At 38.5% G+C, this 16,814-nt stretch overlaps 1 protein-coding gene and 1 long non-coding RNA gene across 3 annotated transcripts in view; both read right to left on the bottom strand.

Moving 5' to 3' along the window:
- The window catches only part of nol11 (nucleolar protein 11), a 107,860-nt gene extending 98,534 nt beyond the window's left edge, over positions 1-9,326 (bottom strand). The window contains exons 1-3 of the mRNA XM_084425495.1: positions 9,136-9,326; positions 8,802-8,915; positions 8,662-8,718 (exon numbers count right to left, since the gene is read on the bottom strand). Of these exons, the coding sequence (XP_084281621.1) occupies positions 8,662-8,718; positions 8,802-8,915; positions 9,136-9,282 (318 nt within the window). The 5' untranslated portion in view covers positions 9,283-9,326. The remainder of the gene's footprint in view (positions 1-8,661; positions 8,719-8,801; positions 8,916-9,135) is intronic.
- A 3,524-nt stretch (positions 9,327-12,850) lies between these two features.
- Positions 12,851-16,450, bottom strand: LOC311301776. 2 transcript variants are annotated; one of them, XR_014629501.1, is made up of 5 exons: positions 16,144-16,450; positions 15,944-16,035; positions 15,740-15,855; positions 14,344-15,300; positions 12,851-14,101 (listed from the first exon to the last, which is right to left on the bottom strand). It is a non-coding gene; the product is annotated as an uncharacterized lncRNA (long non-coding RNA). The 2 variants fall into 2 exon arrangements; XR_014629500.1 differs by having other exon boundaries at positions 12,851-15,300.
- Between the last annotated feature and the right edge of the window lie 364 nt (positions 16,451-16,814).

The following is a 16,814-nucleotide window of genomic DNA, read 5'->3' as shown; positions in this document are numbered from 1 at the left end:
TAATAATAATAATAATAATAAATTACATTCACGAGCACTACAATCTCTGAACAAATGACGTGTCAGTTTAACAGAAAGAATAAAGGCATAGTTACTTTTTATCCATTGTTCTTTGAATTGTCGGTCTACATCATTGTCTTCTGTGTATCAGAATAATTCATCCTGTCATCGTCATGATCAGACGTAAGGCTGCATCAGTGTCATTATTTGCACATATTTCATTTGAAGAAGACGTGATTAAATATGTGCGCACACGGTGCTGGTTAATGTTTAGAGCATTAAAGGTATATGAAATGTCCCAAAAAAAAAACAAAAAAAAACTTGAAACGCGCTTGCTCTGATCCATATGTGAACGATATGATCCACGCTGCGAGTGTTGTTGAACTCATCGCGGCGCTTCCGTGTATGTTTTTTGAATTCTCCACTGTAATGTTATCTCATGCGTAATCCAGCGCAGTGATTGGATTGAACGAGCTCTTTCTCATGAATAAATGCAGAGTCACTCAGGCAGGCGCGCTGGAAGCTGTTTCATGGAGGGGGGGCTGGGGGCTGGGTTGGAAAATATGTGACGTCATTATGTTGTGGCCAACGACAAGACATGAAATTTCTCTGTACTGTATATGTGTTGTAGCCATTAAAGAAAACATTTAGTTTCATATTTATGTTTAAATATTATAGGCTAATGTTATTTTTTTAATTTAATCAATGTTGATTATGAAAGCATATATGCAGCATGAGAAAGATAAAGATACATCATGAGATGCAATATGATTGGAGACATGGAGTGGGTAAGACATGATTTTTACCACTTCATTGAGTTTTGTTTTGTAGAAAGACTTTTAAAAAGATTTTCATTTTGTATAAATTGTATCTTAATTTTGATCAATGTTTTATCAACCAATTGCCTGTATTTAATAAATAAGACGCAAATATATAGCAGACAATGTAATAAGGCACCGGCATGATCACTTGCATTGCACGTGAACTGGAGGGCGCCGAAACTCAGCTTGTGCATCACAGATTTGAGAAATATAGGCTATCTATTATAGAAAGCTTGAAAAGTCTACTTTTAAACGAAACTATTCAAAACGAAAAGAAATAGGCTCTCTGATTATATCCTTTGAAATGTGTATTTCACATGCATTTCTCTCTGGCGTTCATGGCGAGTCCACATCGACAACTCCATCTTTGCAGCGACACAGAAAACACCATTTTATTAATAAACAATTAAATGTCTCCTTGCTATTTTGGACACATTCATAATTTTGCCGGTTCTTTGTGGCAATCTTAATGCGTGCGGCCGTGCGCTTGAGTGCGGCTACACGCTCATTATCCTGTATATAGCCTATTTAAGTAATAAAATGAATATAAAGGGGCGATTTGTACACTGATGGCTTAAATGAACAACTACTAGTTGACTAGAAAAAAACTTTAGTCGGAGGCAGCCCTTATTGCACATATTTTCGAACCAGCAGGCCATTCTGGGTTGAGCGACCCTGAGCGGAATGAGCGAGGGAGCGGAATATTCAGAAATGCGCTCGATCTCCGCTCACGTGCTCTGAACGGAACAAAGCATGACAAATTCAAACTTTATTTCATTTTCTCCGTAGCTTGAACACTCACTTAATTAGGCATAAGAGAGTTAGTTAACGCTGTCCATTTATTTATTTTTATTTCACGTTTTTAAAGTACAATATTATATTAGTCCACAGCCCCCCACTTGGGGGTGCTGATGCTATGACGAGGGGGCTGCAGCCCCCGCAGCACCCCCCTTCCCGCGCTACTGCACTCAGGGCCAGCTGGTGTAGAATCGTGCCTGCAGCCAGTCACACCAACCAAGGGGGCGCTTCTACCTCACATTCCGTGACGTTGCTTCGCACACTGCTTTTCAACCCGGAAGAACGAAATTGCCCAGAAAAAACACGTATTGATAACATTTATGAGTGCTTTTAGTGTTTTCAGTGATCTGTATATGTCTGTTCACATCTCTAAATATGTATTTTGGGGTTTCATGACACAAAAGTCCCCTGCTTGAGGCAAAGTTTGCGTGTACACCTGAAAACTCTCCTGTGTGTTGTGGTCGTAAAGAGACAATTCTACGTCTAAAACTCCCCAGATAGCACACGTACGTCGGGCCGACGTTGGCCTAACATCGAGCGTCGGCCTCCCTCCCTATAACATCGCAAAGGCGTCGGCCAGGCGTAGGTAGATCTCTTGTCAGACAGTGCTCTATTTCCCAGCTCCGTTACGTCGGCTTTTGGTCGGCCCACTATACGGGAGGCCGATGTCGCGTTGTGCGCGTGAACTTTCAAGTCGCTTTCAAACACTGGAGCGGCCGCGGCGCAGAGTTGCCATGGAAACGCCGCGGGACCACTGCGACTGGTAAGCAAGAAAACTCCCTCTCTCGCTGTTGTTTTCACTGCTTTCAGGTGATATTAGTCTCTAAAATCACACGGATAATACACACAACTGTTCTTGACACTTCTCTTACTTGTAATTGATACGCTTATGTTGAATATTTACTTTTATAGACATGGCTTTGTGTCTTCGGAAAAAGTCCGTTAGCATCTCAACCGTTTTCAGAAGAGGTAAGTTAAGCTAACGTTAAAGTTAACTCGGTTGAGCTTTTGTTTATGAAAGTTTGGGCTTTTAATCACCTCTTTTGTGTATATGAGAGGTTTTGTTAAGGTTTTACTTGGAAGTGAGCTAATTTATTTTACACAAACGTAAACATAAACGTATGTAATCGGTGACGTCACTTGCATGGAGTGATAAAATTGGTTAAAACTATGTTAGCTCAGTGGTAAACAAAATTTAATAAAAAAAAAAAATTGTTCTGTGATTTCAGCAGCAACAAAATAACCCATAATAGAGGGAAAGCTCCACGACTTCAACATTTCTGAAGAAAGCTGCTGCCAGAGAGGTAGGAAATGCAGGTAGGAAATCCAAACCTAAAGAATTAATTATTGATTTTAGGAAACAGAGCCCCCCTCTTCCCCTCACTATCATTGATGGCCAACCTATTGAGATAGTACAAGAATACAAGTACCATGGCACAATAATTGATAGTAAGCTATGTTTTGAATCACACACTGATGCTGTTTGTGCCAAAGCCCACCAGCGAATGTATTTTTACCGTAGACTGAGGAATTTTAACATTGACCCCACTTTGATGAGAATGTTTTATTCTTGTTTTATTGAGTCTGTTTTAACCTTCTGTTTTATCTGCTGGTTTGGTTCCTTGTCTACAAAAAACGATTAGAGAGTATTGTTAGGACATGTAGCAAGATTGCAGGCATTAACTTTCCCCCTCTCTCACACATTTACTCTAACAGAGTGGCAAAGAAGGCAGCTGACCCTAGTCATCCTTTGTCCTGCCAGTTCAAGCTACTTCCCTCAGGCCGTAGGTACTCCATGCCCAGATGCAGGTCAAATAGATTCAGAAACTCATCTCAGAAAAGCATTTCACCTCTGCTGTAGCTTATATATAATATAGCTTAGCTATAGCTTCTTACTTGTAATAAACCTGGCATTATATAATAATATTGTTTGGCTCTGTGACAAATGGATTGTTGTGTTCCTAGATCCTTCAATGTAGATGCCCTGGCCTCCACCGTAGCAGAGTTTGGCGGATCATCATCTCGGATCATCATCTCTAAGGCGCTATGAACCATATGATTAGTAAGTAAAACTTCAAACATACACTAATGTCAAACATTCACTAATTGTGTTGGTAAAAAAATTGTGTTTTGAAAGAAGTCTCTTATGTTCACCAAGACAATAATATTGTGAAATAACAAATTTTAAATAACTGTTTTCTATGTGAATATATTGTAAAATGTAATTAATTCCTGTGATCAAAACTGAATTTTCAGCATCACAGCTTCATATGATCCTTCAGAAATCATTCTAATTTGATGATTTGACGCTCAAGAAACATTTATGATTATTACCAGCTTTAATTTTCTCAAAGGTGTAGCAGGATACCCAGGGCTTGGTTTACACCTATCACAATTTCTAGCCACTGGGGGACCATAGGCAGGCTAGGGGAACTCATATTAATCTTAAAAAACCTCATAAAGTGACATTTTCATGCCATGGGACCTTTAAGCGTTTTCTACCAGTTTTCTATGTGAGGAAAACGCTTAACTGTACATAGCAGTCTATTTTTAATTAGTATGGTGTTTACAGAGTTATCATTTATTTATTTTAATATCACTGTCTATGCGTTAAGTCACGTTCTGCGTGTGCAAATCTTTAAATTCAACTTTGGACTTGTATTTTACAGGGGACAAGTTCTCAAATTCACATCTTTATGCTCTCGAGTTTTGCTACTCTTTTACTTTCATAAATAACCTTCCTGATAATGTTCGGGGCTCAGACACACTCTCCCAATTTAAATCTAGACTAAAGACACAACTCTTTAGCCAAGCATTCAATTAACACATCTCATAATCTTGTTTTACAGTTAATATGTGATGAAATAGTAAAAAGTGCACATGATCATCTTTTGCCTGAAATAATATGAACTGCAGCTATGCTAATCTTTCTCCTGTTGCTTCCCTGTTTCTATATCAAGATGCTCAGCAAGTTCACTAGAGATTATAGCAGCTCCAGTTTGGATCCAGCCTCACTTGTGAAGACTTCAGATGATGGCAACTATAGATGGACATAAAAAAACTGCCAGATATTAAGATGGGGTAAGCGATATTTCAAAAACGCTGTTGGACACTGTTGATATTTGGAATGAACCCAAACAAACACACCCCTCTCTTCAATGCTCCACCTCCAAAACTCACCAGATTGCCCAGCAGCCGCATCACATTATTGGTGTAAATAACTAATTTATGTTATTGCATGACCTGCTCAATAAAAGCGCAACACTAAGAACGTTTCAGGAAACACGTTATTAATTATGATAAGGGCTGAATTTCCCGAAACCTTCTTAATGCTACGTCGTTCCTAAGTTATACCTTAAGCTGTACCTTATCGTTAATACGTGTTTCCTGAAACATTCTTAGTTAATTGTACCTTCTGTAAGTCATGCGTTCGGATATTTCCCCACCAGTTAATCAAGTGTGACAACACCGGTAATACCATAATAGAAGTGACGCGCATGCGATGCGGCGTGCTCGTTTTTCCAGGCACGCATATGCCACAGTGAGATGAAAACATCTCAACTTTTCAGAATGCCACAAGCGCACCACAGGACATGTGACAAAAACCAACCGATCAGCTTTGGCCTTTCCGTAACAACATGGAAAACTCGGCCGAACAGCTGATCATAGCTGTACAGGGCGAGTTTTTATTTCTCATCTCCATAAATATATCTAGTAGTAAAGCTAATGCGAGGGCTAGAAATCAATTATTCCTTTGCTGATACTTCCTTGTCATCATGGAGAGCGCAGTTCATGGTTGCATAGCAACGACAGACGCCACGGGAGCGCAAGTCCTTTTAGAAAGGAGAGAGCGCTTTCCACACATTTTAGAAGCGATATGTGAACGGCCCCTAATTCAGGGTAAACTGAGAATCTATTTGGTTTAAAATCGCTTTTGTTTTGTTTAAAATGGAGATCACAATAACATACATCAGAATAACATGTTCTAGTCTATTTAAAAAAAAAAAGATACTCATTTGAATCATTAATTCAAACACTTTAAAACCAATTAATTCAGTGTCTAATTCATAAACACCTGGGCTGCGTTTCCCGATAGCGTTGTCTCTTAGCATGCTACGAAGACTCTTAAGGTATAACTTAAAGGAGTCATAACCTAGTATTACATTGGATACCTACTGCTGTATTATAGTCTTTCAGGCCCTTCTAAAAAAGAAAAGTGGAAAATAAATAAACACAGACCTACTTTTACCCTTATTTCTGAAGGCATTATTGTCTCGCGAGATCAATGCGATGTTTTGGCTGTCGTGGACGCTCTATATGGCTCTGCACGCCAGTTGAAAGGGTTGTTGGGACAGCGTCATTAAAAATGAATTTCATCCACTGGTCCCTGATAGTTTCGTCCGATTTTGGGAGATAAAACACATTTACATGTTTTTTTATGGCAATCAACCACAGAGCAAGTCCGGTGTGCACTCGGTTTCTCCATCTGTCTCGACTGAACTGAATATGAGGGGGAGAGGGGAAGGGAGCAGGGACTTCCTGCTGCGGTGTCCATATATGGTATCCTACTACCTCATGACGTCAAGAGGGAGCTGAAATCAAAATCTCGTATTTGAGTGCGCGTGCACGCGCGCTGGTTTATTTACCCTGAGGTAAACAAACGCTTCACTTTTAAATATCGGCTTCCCGGCCAGTGTATAATCGTTAGTCGATCATAACATACATTGATTCTCGTGGAAAAGTGAAAATTGCAGGTTATGACTCCTTTAACTAAAGGTATACCATTTATAGGCGTGTTCCCCGAACCATACCTTAGAAAGCTATTTATAAAAAAAAATTTCATTATGACAATAATTAATTCTACATTTACAATAAACTGCCAGGTGTCAGCTTTCAAATGAGATCATACTTGTGTTTTTAGTACAAAGGGTTCATGAACTGTATCTGTTTCAGTTTGGGTATGTCATTTCTGGGGATTTTTCAAAAGTGGGGTTGCAGCTTAACAGGTTAACTAAAGGTATACCATTTATAGGCGTGTTCCCCGAACCATACCTTAGAAAGCTGCTAAAGATATTCCTTCTTACGTGTGACGTTACCCAGTGCTGCCCGTGGCGATGCTGCTGAATCTGCTGATATCGGTGGCTCGAGAATCAATTATTCACTCGTGCAGGGGCTGCTTCACTGCGTTATGTGAGAAAGCGGTGTTCTTTATAAAAGCAATTCAGAAATGTACGCGGGTTGGGTGAGAAAAAACACTGACATTATGGATTCGGATGGCAATAAAAATCACAGACTTACACCTGTAAATGTTTAAAATACCATACGAACCCATGAGAAACAGTTAGCGTCTACTTACAACTTAACTGACATTCTGCTTTCACTGGCCTTTGAAAGCACTCCGCGGACGGCGCCGTCTTTTAGAACAACTATTCGCTGTATCGCTGCCGTAGTTTGAGCAAACTCCCCACCACAATCATTCCCTTTAAATAGACTATTAAACCTATTAAACTATTAAATGGTTTGCCAGCTGATGTACCTTTGATTGTTGTTAGATTTTTAATTATATTATCCAGTGTAATGACAATTTTATTCTTAGCTTTAGTCCTAACTGCTTTTTCACTCTGTTACAGGTTGCCAGGAAGAATCCTTCTCTACATTGTTGCTGTTCCTTTTTGATTCCTTTTCTCCTGGAGTTCTTTCTGGTGTCATTAAAATGTCTTAACTTGAATTGTGTCTGTTCATTATACTAGAGACAGTTACACACAACATTAAGAAGATATTTTTCAATGTCAGTATAGCCTACTTTTTTCATATTGGATAGTCAAGTAACTCCAGGGCTGTATATATGTACATAGACATTGAGGGGGACAAGTCTATAATTATATCAATAATAACAATAGTATGTCAATAGTTAGAAATGGCCAAACTGGAAATTCAGTATTGGAAATTCTTTCTCCGCTGTTTTTAGAATGGCAAAAAGGTTTAAAAGTTACATTTTAGGCTGGTCTACCTTACAGCGACCATCCAAATAGATAGCCAATCAAATCATAGAGGGCGGGGTTTACTGTTCACAGAAGCAGAGCATGTATTCCATCAGTTTAACGTTGAAAGAGTGCGAGGTAAGATGGAACTGTAAAACTACTCCACTTTTTTTCTTGAATATGGCCATTTTGAGTGATGAAAGTTGCATGTGTTCAGTATCAAAGCTATTTTATCAATTTAAGTCTCGGGGCAATGTTGACTACAGTTTATGTGCTGCTGAGTGAGTGTTGCAGCGCGATCTCCGCTCTGTGTGTGTGTGTGTGCGTGCGTGTGTTCGTAAGTGCGTGCGTCAATGAAAGCAGCGCATGGTGTCTAAGGAGTAGCCCGAAAGGTCCGACCTATATAAATAAAGGTCCTATAAAACCCATGCAGAGCTGCCAAAAGATTTACAGCTTTGCATCGGTCAAACATCGGCCGGAGATCATTTGCGATCAAAGGCCGACGTCGAGGCGACATATTGCCGATGAGCAAACGATCTCTGAGCGACGTCGTGCCGATGGAACTTTGTACATCGGGCCAACGTCGGCCCGACGTACGTGTGCTATCTGGGTCAATTCAGGTCAAGATTTTTTTTTTTTTTTTTAAAGACAGAAACAACAATTGTGTGCAGGGTGGCCAAGCTTCAGTCAATGGTGGCCACCCCCTAGCTCCACTCCAAACATGTATTTGACCTTTTGATGTTTTATTTCTATTACTCTTTTGTCAACTGTTTTTTGACAGTAAGTATGAATATGATAATATAATGAACATAAAACAATCAAGAATTCATGGTTGAAATTAGGTTGAATTCAAGTTGAAGACGACAGCTTTTCACCTTACACCCAAACCTCAATGTTGTTCAGCCATCTGGCAAAGTCGTCTTTTCGACGAGTTTTTGCTGGGTGATCACGTCACGTGGGCCTCTAGGATACAGTGAGGGTTAGCCTGCCCGATACGTTTATCTGCCCCTGGCAGGTACCACTCGCTCAATTGAATCCTTATGGATTTTAACTTCACTTACTGTAGCTTTGAAAGCCTTTTCCATGTAGACATCATCTTCTTTCCAAACTCTGACAACCTAAAACACAAAAAAACATTCGTAAGTACTCAGCATATGAAACTGAATTATTCTTATGGGAAACATAATGTCTCGATCCTTACCCTGTCATCAGTTACGACCACATATTCCTGGGACTGCGTGTTAAACACAGCGGGGCAGGTGATTATCTGCCCATGTTTCACTGTCCAACTGCCCGTAGGCTTCTGATCAGACACCTATTAATCAAGATATCGATTAAATAGCAACACAAACAGCAACCAAATCACTTTCTAAATAACATTTACAGAATAAATAAAATATCATTAGAAGCCATTGGAGAATTTCCTGTGTTTGTAATGTAGCGTTCATGTTTACATGCTAGAATTTAACACAACACTGCATGCAATCCGTTTAACTTATATGAGACAAACAGTATTTACATCTAACTCATTTTACCTTATAAACAGTAACAGATCTCGAAGCGTCAGTGACGAGGACATGGTCGATATCTCTGCCCAGTTCAATCCCCAAAATTCCTGAATTCGAAGAATTTTGCGCTGGTCCAATTCCACACAGCGTGTATCCTTCAAACAACGCAGCCATGTTTCTTTCCACGAGGGCCGAGTGATTCGTCTTTTTCTAGTAGTGCTTAAAGGCGTTGATAAACCAACTTGTGTTGTATTACCGCCACCATCTGGACTGGAGTGTGAAAGCGTTACAGTTTTTCTTAGTCGCTTTGGTCACAACAATTCTCAAAACTACTTGTTCAGCCTCCTTATTAATCTAGTCACTTGTGCACATTGTAAAAGCAATTTACTTTTTCTTTTGAAGCAAAATGCTTCAAACTCTAGGCTACATTTCTATTATACTTTTTTTTTTTGTATATGTGTCTTGAATTTATGAATTGTGGAGGTGAATTTTGAATTTCACTAATGAAAGGGAATGTCAAGCATTAGATCAACCAGTTCCCTAAAATAGCTTAGACGTGCATCTCATCAAACTTTATTTGGCAAGCATATAGACAGAGCACAACGCAGTGTTACAAATTATGACAATGGAAGAACAACAAGCAAGGTAACAAAAGAAGAGTAAGGGAAAAAGAGGAGTAAGGATGTGTGGTGGAAGGGTACATAGGCAAAACAGTGGAAGAAGAGGCTAAGACTGTAGACATGTTTCTGATTAAATAAGGGCCACTTTTGTGAATCATGACCTTATGGCCGAGGCAGGTCGACAAGTATTGTTGAATGTTGGGAAAACAACCGTGTCCTCAATCATTTGTAGACAGAACAGGTAGGCTATGTAATCAGACAATGTTCACTATTTACTGTAATGCTATATTACAGTTGCATTTTACATTATACAGTAAATACAGTAAATACATAAAGTAACACATACATGTACATATGTACAGTATGTGTGTGTGCACGAGTGCTTGTGTGTATATATATATATATATATATATATATATATATATATAGTCTTGTATTTTTCTTTATATCTTTATATGTCCTGTAATTTGTTGACAGACTAACAGTAACTGTGAATCCTGTCCAGTCTCTTGCAATCGGTATCCCACATAGAGTAATGTGTAAATTTGTACTGCTGATAAAGTGCAGTCTTGGGAATTTCCAATCATTGTCTTCAAAATCGTAGCCATAATTAACATCTAAAAATACTGAAAGAGTACACTGTTATATTGGCAAAACAACTATGCATTTTGACTATCTTTGTTTGTGAACAATGACACAAGGACTTGTCATTCTGATGGCACTGATATTTTCATTGACATAAATACTTACTTTTGAGAGATGAACTAAGGATTTTGTATGGAAGCTTGTTTCCGCCACAGAATAAAAAAGGTAATTGTAACTTTTTATCTCACAATTCTGACTTTGTTTCTAGCAATTGAGACTTTACATCTCAGAATTCTGACTTTTTATCTCAGAATTGAGAGATTTAAACTCGCAGTTGCGAGAAAAAAAAGTCAGAATTACGTGATATAAAGTCTGAATTGTGAGATATATATGGAAACCCATAAGCCCATACAATTCATCCTGTGTCATGTCACCTCAGATCAATGAGCTTGCAAGTCAGTAAGTTCGGCTTTTTATCTGATAATTATGACTTTTAAAGTCATAATTTTGAGTTTCTATGCATGTTTTTTTTTTATTATGTGTTGGAAATGGGCTTCCATGTTATTCTGTGGAGGAAACAACCTTGCATAATTTTGAGCAAGTTACAGGCTTTTGCAGGTATTCCATTGTGTGGTGCTGTTTGTACATATTTTTTTGATAAATGCACTTACTGGTTTGCAAATCTTAAGGATGATTCAATGATTGTACCAAAGCAACTGAGAAAAACTGTAACATGAAGGTGAGAAAATATAATAATAGCATAATAATAATAACTACTTATTTAATGTTTTATTTAAATTCTATTTTCCAATCCTGTTATTCTGAGATAATTAATTATTATCTCAATTAATTATTATATCTAAAGCACAATTCAATAGATTTGGTGAAATCAATCTTAATTTATCTAATAACTCCTCTCTTTCCCTAGTAAATTTCACATAATGTATGCTCAACAGTCTCTGCTTCATCACAGGATAAACATAATCCTGTTTTATGTTTCCCTATTTTGAACAATGAATGATTTAAGCCAGAACATCATTCTCTTTTTGCAAATCGGTTTTGGATATTGTAAAGGCGTCTGCCCTTTGTTTTCCTGTCCCACATTTCTTGCCACTTTTACTGTGTACATTTTAGGACATCCTCAGACCTCAGTCATATGATGAAAAGGCATCATGGCTTTATTTAAGGGATGGTTCGGAGTAAAATCCACCCAGGGTCCTTTGCACCATGACCTAGAGCCAAACAGAGCCTAGAGCCCTCGTTGATAGTACCAGTTTGCAACAATTATTAGTTAACACTAAGTTGTTAACACTTAAAAAAAAAAAAAAAAAAAAAAAAAAAGTCGTTACACTACATCCATATGCGCATCTTCACATCCACTTCACATCCAAGTGAAGACAGTTCGGCGTGTGCGCGAGCCACACGAAAAAACACTTTATCCGCGCCACTGATCGCAGCGGCAACGAGCACTTTGATCACTTGATTTAAAAAACACATTTCAGCGCTAGATCGTCTCTTATTTAAAAAACGAACGAAATGAATGCTCTGCCAGTTAACAGGAGATGTTTTATTTATTTGTAGAATTGGTACATTCGTGCCGTGAGATGTTTTAAAAAGTGGTGGGGACAATATCGACCCATGGCAAAAAGTGGTGGGGACATGTCCCACCCGCAAATTACGCCTATGATAATGACCTTATCATTAATAATGACCAAATACAACCAAAAACAAATGTTCAGTCTTGCTTGCTTGTGAACAGTAATTCCCCGAGCCCTGTTTTCAATTGTGCGGCGATTTGTACAGCCCCAAGCAGCACACAAGCAGGCATTTTTCTCAATTCCCGTTATGAGAGGTATGGCGCATGGTGAAGAGTAGACGTGTCCTCCACTAGCTCCGAGGGAAATTGACTTTTATACTCTTTTTGTTGTACCTTTTCTCAATTTAACTTTTTGTGATTGCTTTTACTGTAGTTAGAACACTGCATGAAAAGAGGTGTATCCGGACCATTATACTCCTGTATACACTGCTGAAATTCGGAAGAATCCAGTAGTATACTGGCCGGATAGCTCTAATTCCATGGGTCTGTATATATCCGTATACATCCGAAATGATACCAAATCGTATGTATGTTGTGGACGTATACTTCCCTGCTACAGCCATTTGTTGCCATGGCAAGTAATCCCATCAAAGGTTTTTTCAAGAGAACATTTTCACACCTTTGTGCACCTTTTGGCCTTCCCCCCTATTGGTCCTTTTCTTTTAAAACCACTCCCATTACCCAGACCACTATTGGAGGACAGGACACATTGAAAACCCAGGAAAGTGATTTGATTGGTTACTTTTAGAACATAGCCCACCCTAGGCCTTATCGCACAGTGATTTGATTGGTTATAGGCCAACTATGCAGATATTGCTCAGTATACACTAAATTCCCCCAATTTTAATACATTCAAATATATTTTTAAAAACACACACAAAGAACAATGAGAAAGTCTGACATTTTTATTAAGGTAAATAAAACATTCCAAAGAGCATTATAAACAAGCATTAAAAAAAGAATGGGGGAACAAAAATATTTGAAGGGATGAAAATGTAAAGGAACAAAAACAAATATAACATTAACATTCCAAAGAACATTATAAACATACATTAAAATGAATGGGGAAAAAGAAATGTGAACAAAGGTGTAAAGGAATAAAATACAAAACGTGGAGATAAGCAACATGCACATCAAAAAGGAACAAATATACAAAGTATACAATATAAAACAAGATCAATAAATAAGAAATATAGAAATTAAAGTGTATATAAAATATATGTAAATATTCATTTTTTCAAACTGCCATGATGCACTGGTGGTGTGACATGTAGCGTGGGTCAGCCTCTAGTCTGGTTTGTAGTACCTGGCAGAGAGCAGATAACTCTGTGGTTCTGTTTGGTGGAGACCTCTCCATCCACACTGGCCTTCCATCAACAATAGCATCTTCATCAGACATCCGTTCTATTGTTGCAGCCTTTCACAGTTCCCTTTCTGTGTTGGTTTGTACAACACTGGACCTGTGGCCCGTTCTTCGTACGTCGCTAACTCAATTAGCTGGATTTGATTGTTGACGATTTGGCATGATCTTGGATTGTTTGGTTCTTCGAAGCTCATCCTGGACTTGCTGTCATAGCAACAGGTGCGCAATCTTAAACCTGCTCGGGAGCAGGCTTATTTCATGTAAACAGGATTAGACTGCGGCTCATAAGCAGAGCTGATACGGAAGTCCAGCGCAGTGCGATAGTGCACTTTCTGAGATATATTTTTTTTCTCGTGACTCGTGAGATTGTCGTTTACATTATTAATTTGTTGGAAACGCACATTTATTTTCGACTTGTCGGAGTCGGGCTTAAACTACAGCACAAACTGTTTGCATTGCCCTAAGATTATTTGCGAGTGGCTCTTTCCTTTACACTATTGGAGATGCGGAGAACTTGATGGAAAGTGCTGTCTGTCGTGTCATTCGGAGTTTACCTGGCGCTTTTAGGTTTAAAAAACAGTTTTAGTTTTTTTTTGTGGCATTTCCAAGCCAGTTTAGACCCAATGTTGTAAAACAGTTTTTTTAAAGCAGGTTTTTTTTTTTTAGGCTATCATAATTTTTATGAGGATCATGCAATAGTGACCATGCCGATTACAGTAGCCTATATGTCACTCAGGCTTAAAGGGATACTCCACTTTAAAATGAAAATTCTGTCATCATATACTCACCCTCATGTTGTTTCAAACCGGTATGAATTTCTTTCTTCTGCTGAACAGAAAGGAAGATATTTAGAAGAATGTCAGTAACCAGACAGTTTCTGGTCTCATTGACTTCCATAGTAGGAAAAAATTATACTATACTAAGTTATTTATGCACTTGCAGGTAGGCTAGTTCCTCCATATGACAGTTATCTGAGAGGGTTTATTCACTGTCCAGTGCAATGTAAACAAATGGACATTACAAAGTCTTATCCTTTCTTTCCTTTGGAAAGTTAGAAAATGTCCACTTACTGCACATATTTCAGCCACCACTTTCTTGGGAACAGATACAAGTGTTGGTGTATTATGTAAAAGTGCACAAAAGAGGAAAACACAATGTCATTACAATGAACTACACTCGGGAAAAATGTGATCAATAACTCATGGCAAAATATTTTTACATTAACATAAGTTTATTAGTTTTCACTTTCACAAGTCAAAGCAATTCATCATTACTCAAGATTTAACAGTTGAAATGACTATACAGCCTTAATTTAATGCAGCAAAAATTATTTTACAGTGTAGGCTACTAAGATCTTTTCAAAAAATTTTCTCAGCCTTTTTCTTGATTGCTTTTATAAACAGACAACCATTTATTTAACAGTGCCTTTTATAAAGGAGACTATAATATAACTAAAAATTACCATTATGTAGAATATTTTTGTACTTCACTTTTATTTGTTCCCATGTTCTAGTGTGGTGACTCTGACATTACAATGAACAAAGTAATTATGCAATTATTAAAATACAAAAATATAGGCTATTAAGTGATAAAAACATCTAACATGGCCACTTCTAACGGATTTAAATTGTCTGCTACTTTTTGCCAGCCCTCTCCTGGCTTTTGCAGACTTTGAGGTGTTCCCTGGCGTTTTGATTAAACATTAAAATTCCGAATAAACTTCGACTATTAGTTCTTGCTCTGCTGAGGAGAAAAACTGAGCGCGCTCTTTGGCCACGCTGAACAGCCAATAGCAGCGTTGCTGATCAATGTTTCTACTATCGATACATATCCCCTTTTAAACCAGCGCATGAACGCGCAATTATCTCAGATAACTCAATACAGCTATACTAATCCTATCCGACAAGTGTGTTCGAAGAACCTAATTAGCCGGATCATGATTAGCACGATGATATCATCTTGGATGTCTCATTTGATCTCGGATGTTTTAAGCAACGTACGAAGAACGAGCCCCTGGTCTCCAGCAACTGCAAAACATGACAGTAATTTAACCACTAAAACACAGACAGTTACAACTGACAGTTAACAGACAGTTAACAAATGACAGTTACATTCTGAAGAAAAAAAAGAAATAAAAATGCTTAACCAGTCTCTTAAAGGTATAGTGGAGGATTTGTCCAAATTTTAGAAAAGAACCGCCCTCTCCACTTTCACATGCGCAACACTCTACCTGCTCCCGAGAGAGAACACCTATTAAACGTGTACGAGAGAGCATGCACGGGCCCAGTTCTCCTCGTGCATGCTCTGTTTACAATTTGCTGTCGGCATCGCTCATACATGCTTACTTGCAAGCACATACGATGGCCTTACGTAAACATATCACCAGAATGATTGACAATTAGGAGGAACAATAGTCTTGATGATCCACCCGGAAAAAGAAAATCCTCCACTAAACCTTTAACTTACCCGTCTCTTTCTTTGACGGTTCTTTGCAATGTTCTTCATAGTGTTTCTTTTCTGGGCCTTTTCAGGCTGAGCCAAAGAATACTTCCTCCGCAAAGTCTCAAAATACGTCTTGCAACCTGTTAAATAAATAATAAATAAATGTAATGCCAATAAAACTAAGTAAAACAGGGGACATTAAAATGATTACAACATCTTTAAGATTACCTTTTAAACATTCAGGGTCAACGTCTGTAAAAGTTGTCCTTAATTCTTCGAAGAGGTTAGTGGTCACAGCCAGGTTATGTGATGAATTTATTCTGGGGGAAAAAGTTGCAGGCATCATTAATGAAATTCAGTTTTGGTATTTCAAATCCATATAGTAGTAGATTAAACTAACATTTACAGTATACAATACGCAGTCTTACCCGGTTTGTGGATCGTATTTGTGTGGGTTGTTCTCTGAATTATGGAGGCGCCTTACAGATTCCTGTAAAGTTTGAAATTAAAAAGCGTTTAAATGGATTCACAATCTGCAAGAACCACAAAACTGAATTTTCAGTTTGAATAAGTTGGCCATCACAGTAAACATAAGAGACAAAACATATCAGTTCATAAATCTTTAAGATGTCACGCAGCGCCTCTGATATCTTTCCGGTTCGTGCTGCCTTCTGCCTATACAAGGCCACCAGTGCAGGTGTATGTTGGTCAAGCACAGCATAGAACTGGTTCCGTATGTTGACGTTTGTGATGCGTTGAACTCAGCACAAAGCTACAAAACCAAAAACAAGGGAGCTTGTCACTTTCTGCCCTATGTTTGCAGAAGAGATGCCATCACTTATCCAGTGGATTTGTATGGGATCGTGTGAATGGCAATGAAGAACCAGATGTTGAGGGGTCTGGCTCAGCCGTTTCTGTGCTTCTTCTTTTCTGTCCATGCTACATACAGGCAGCCATGTAGGCTACATACATGGGGCATACAGGGGGCTACATACAGGGGGCAGTCATGGCCTAGTGGTTAGGGAGTTGGACTGGTAACCCAAAGGTTGCTGGTTCAATTCCAGAGCCGGTGGGAAATGACTGAGGTGCCCTTGAGCAA

Source organism: Rutilus rutilus (assembly GCF_951802725.1).
Source record: "Rutilus rutilus genome assembly, chromosome: 12".
In the NCBI taxonomy this organism is placed as follows: domain Eukaryota; kingdom Metazoa; phylum Chordata; class Actinopteri; order Cypriniformes; family Leuciscidae; genus Rutilus; species Rutilus rutilus.
Note: the sequence above shows the minus strand (reverse complement) of the source record. Positions and strands in the feature narration are given on the sequence as shown.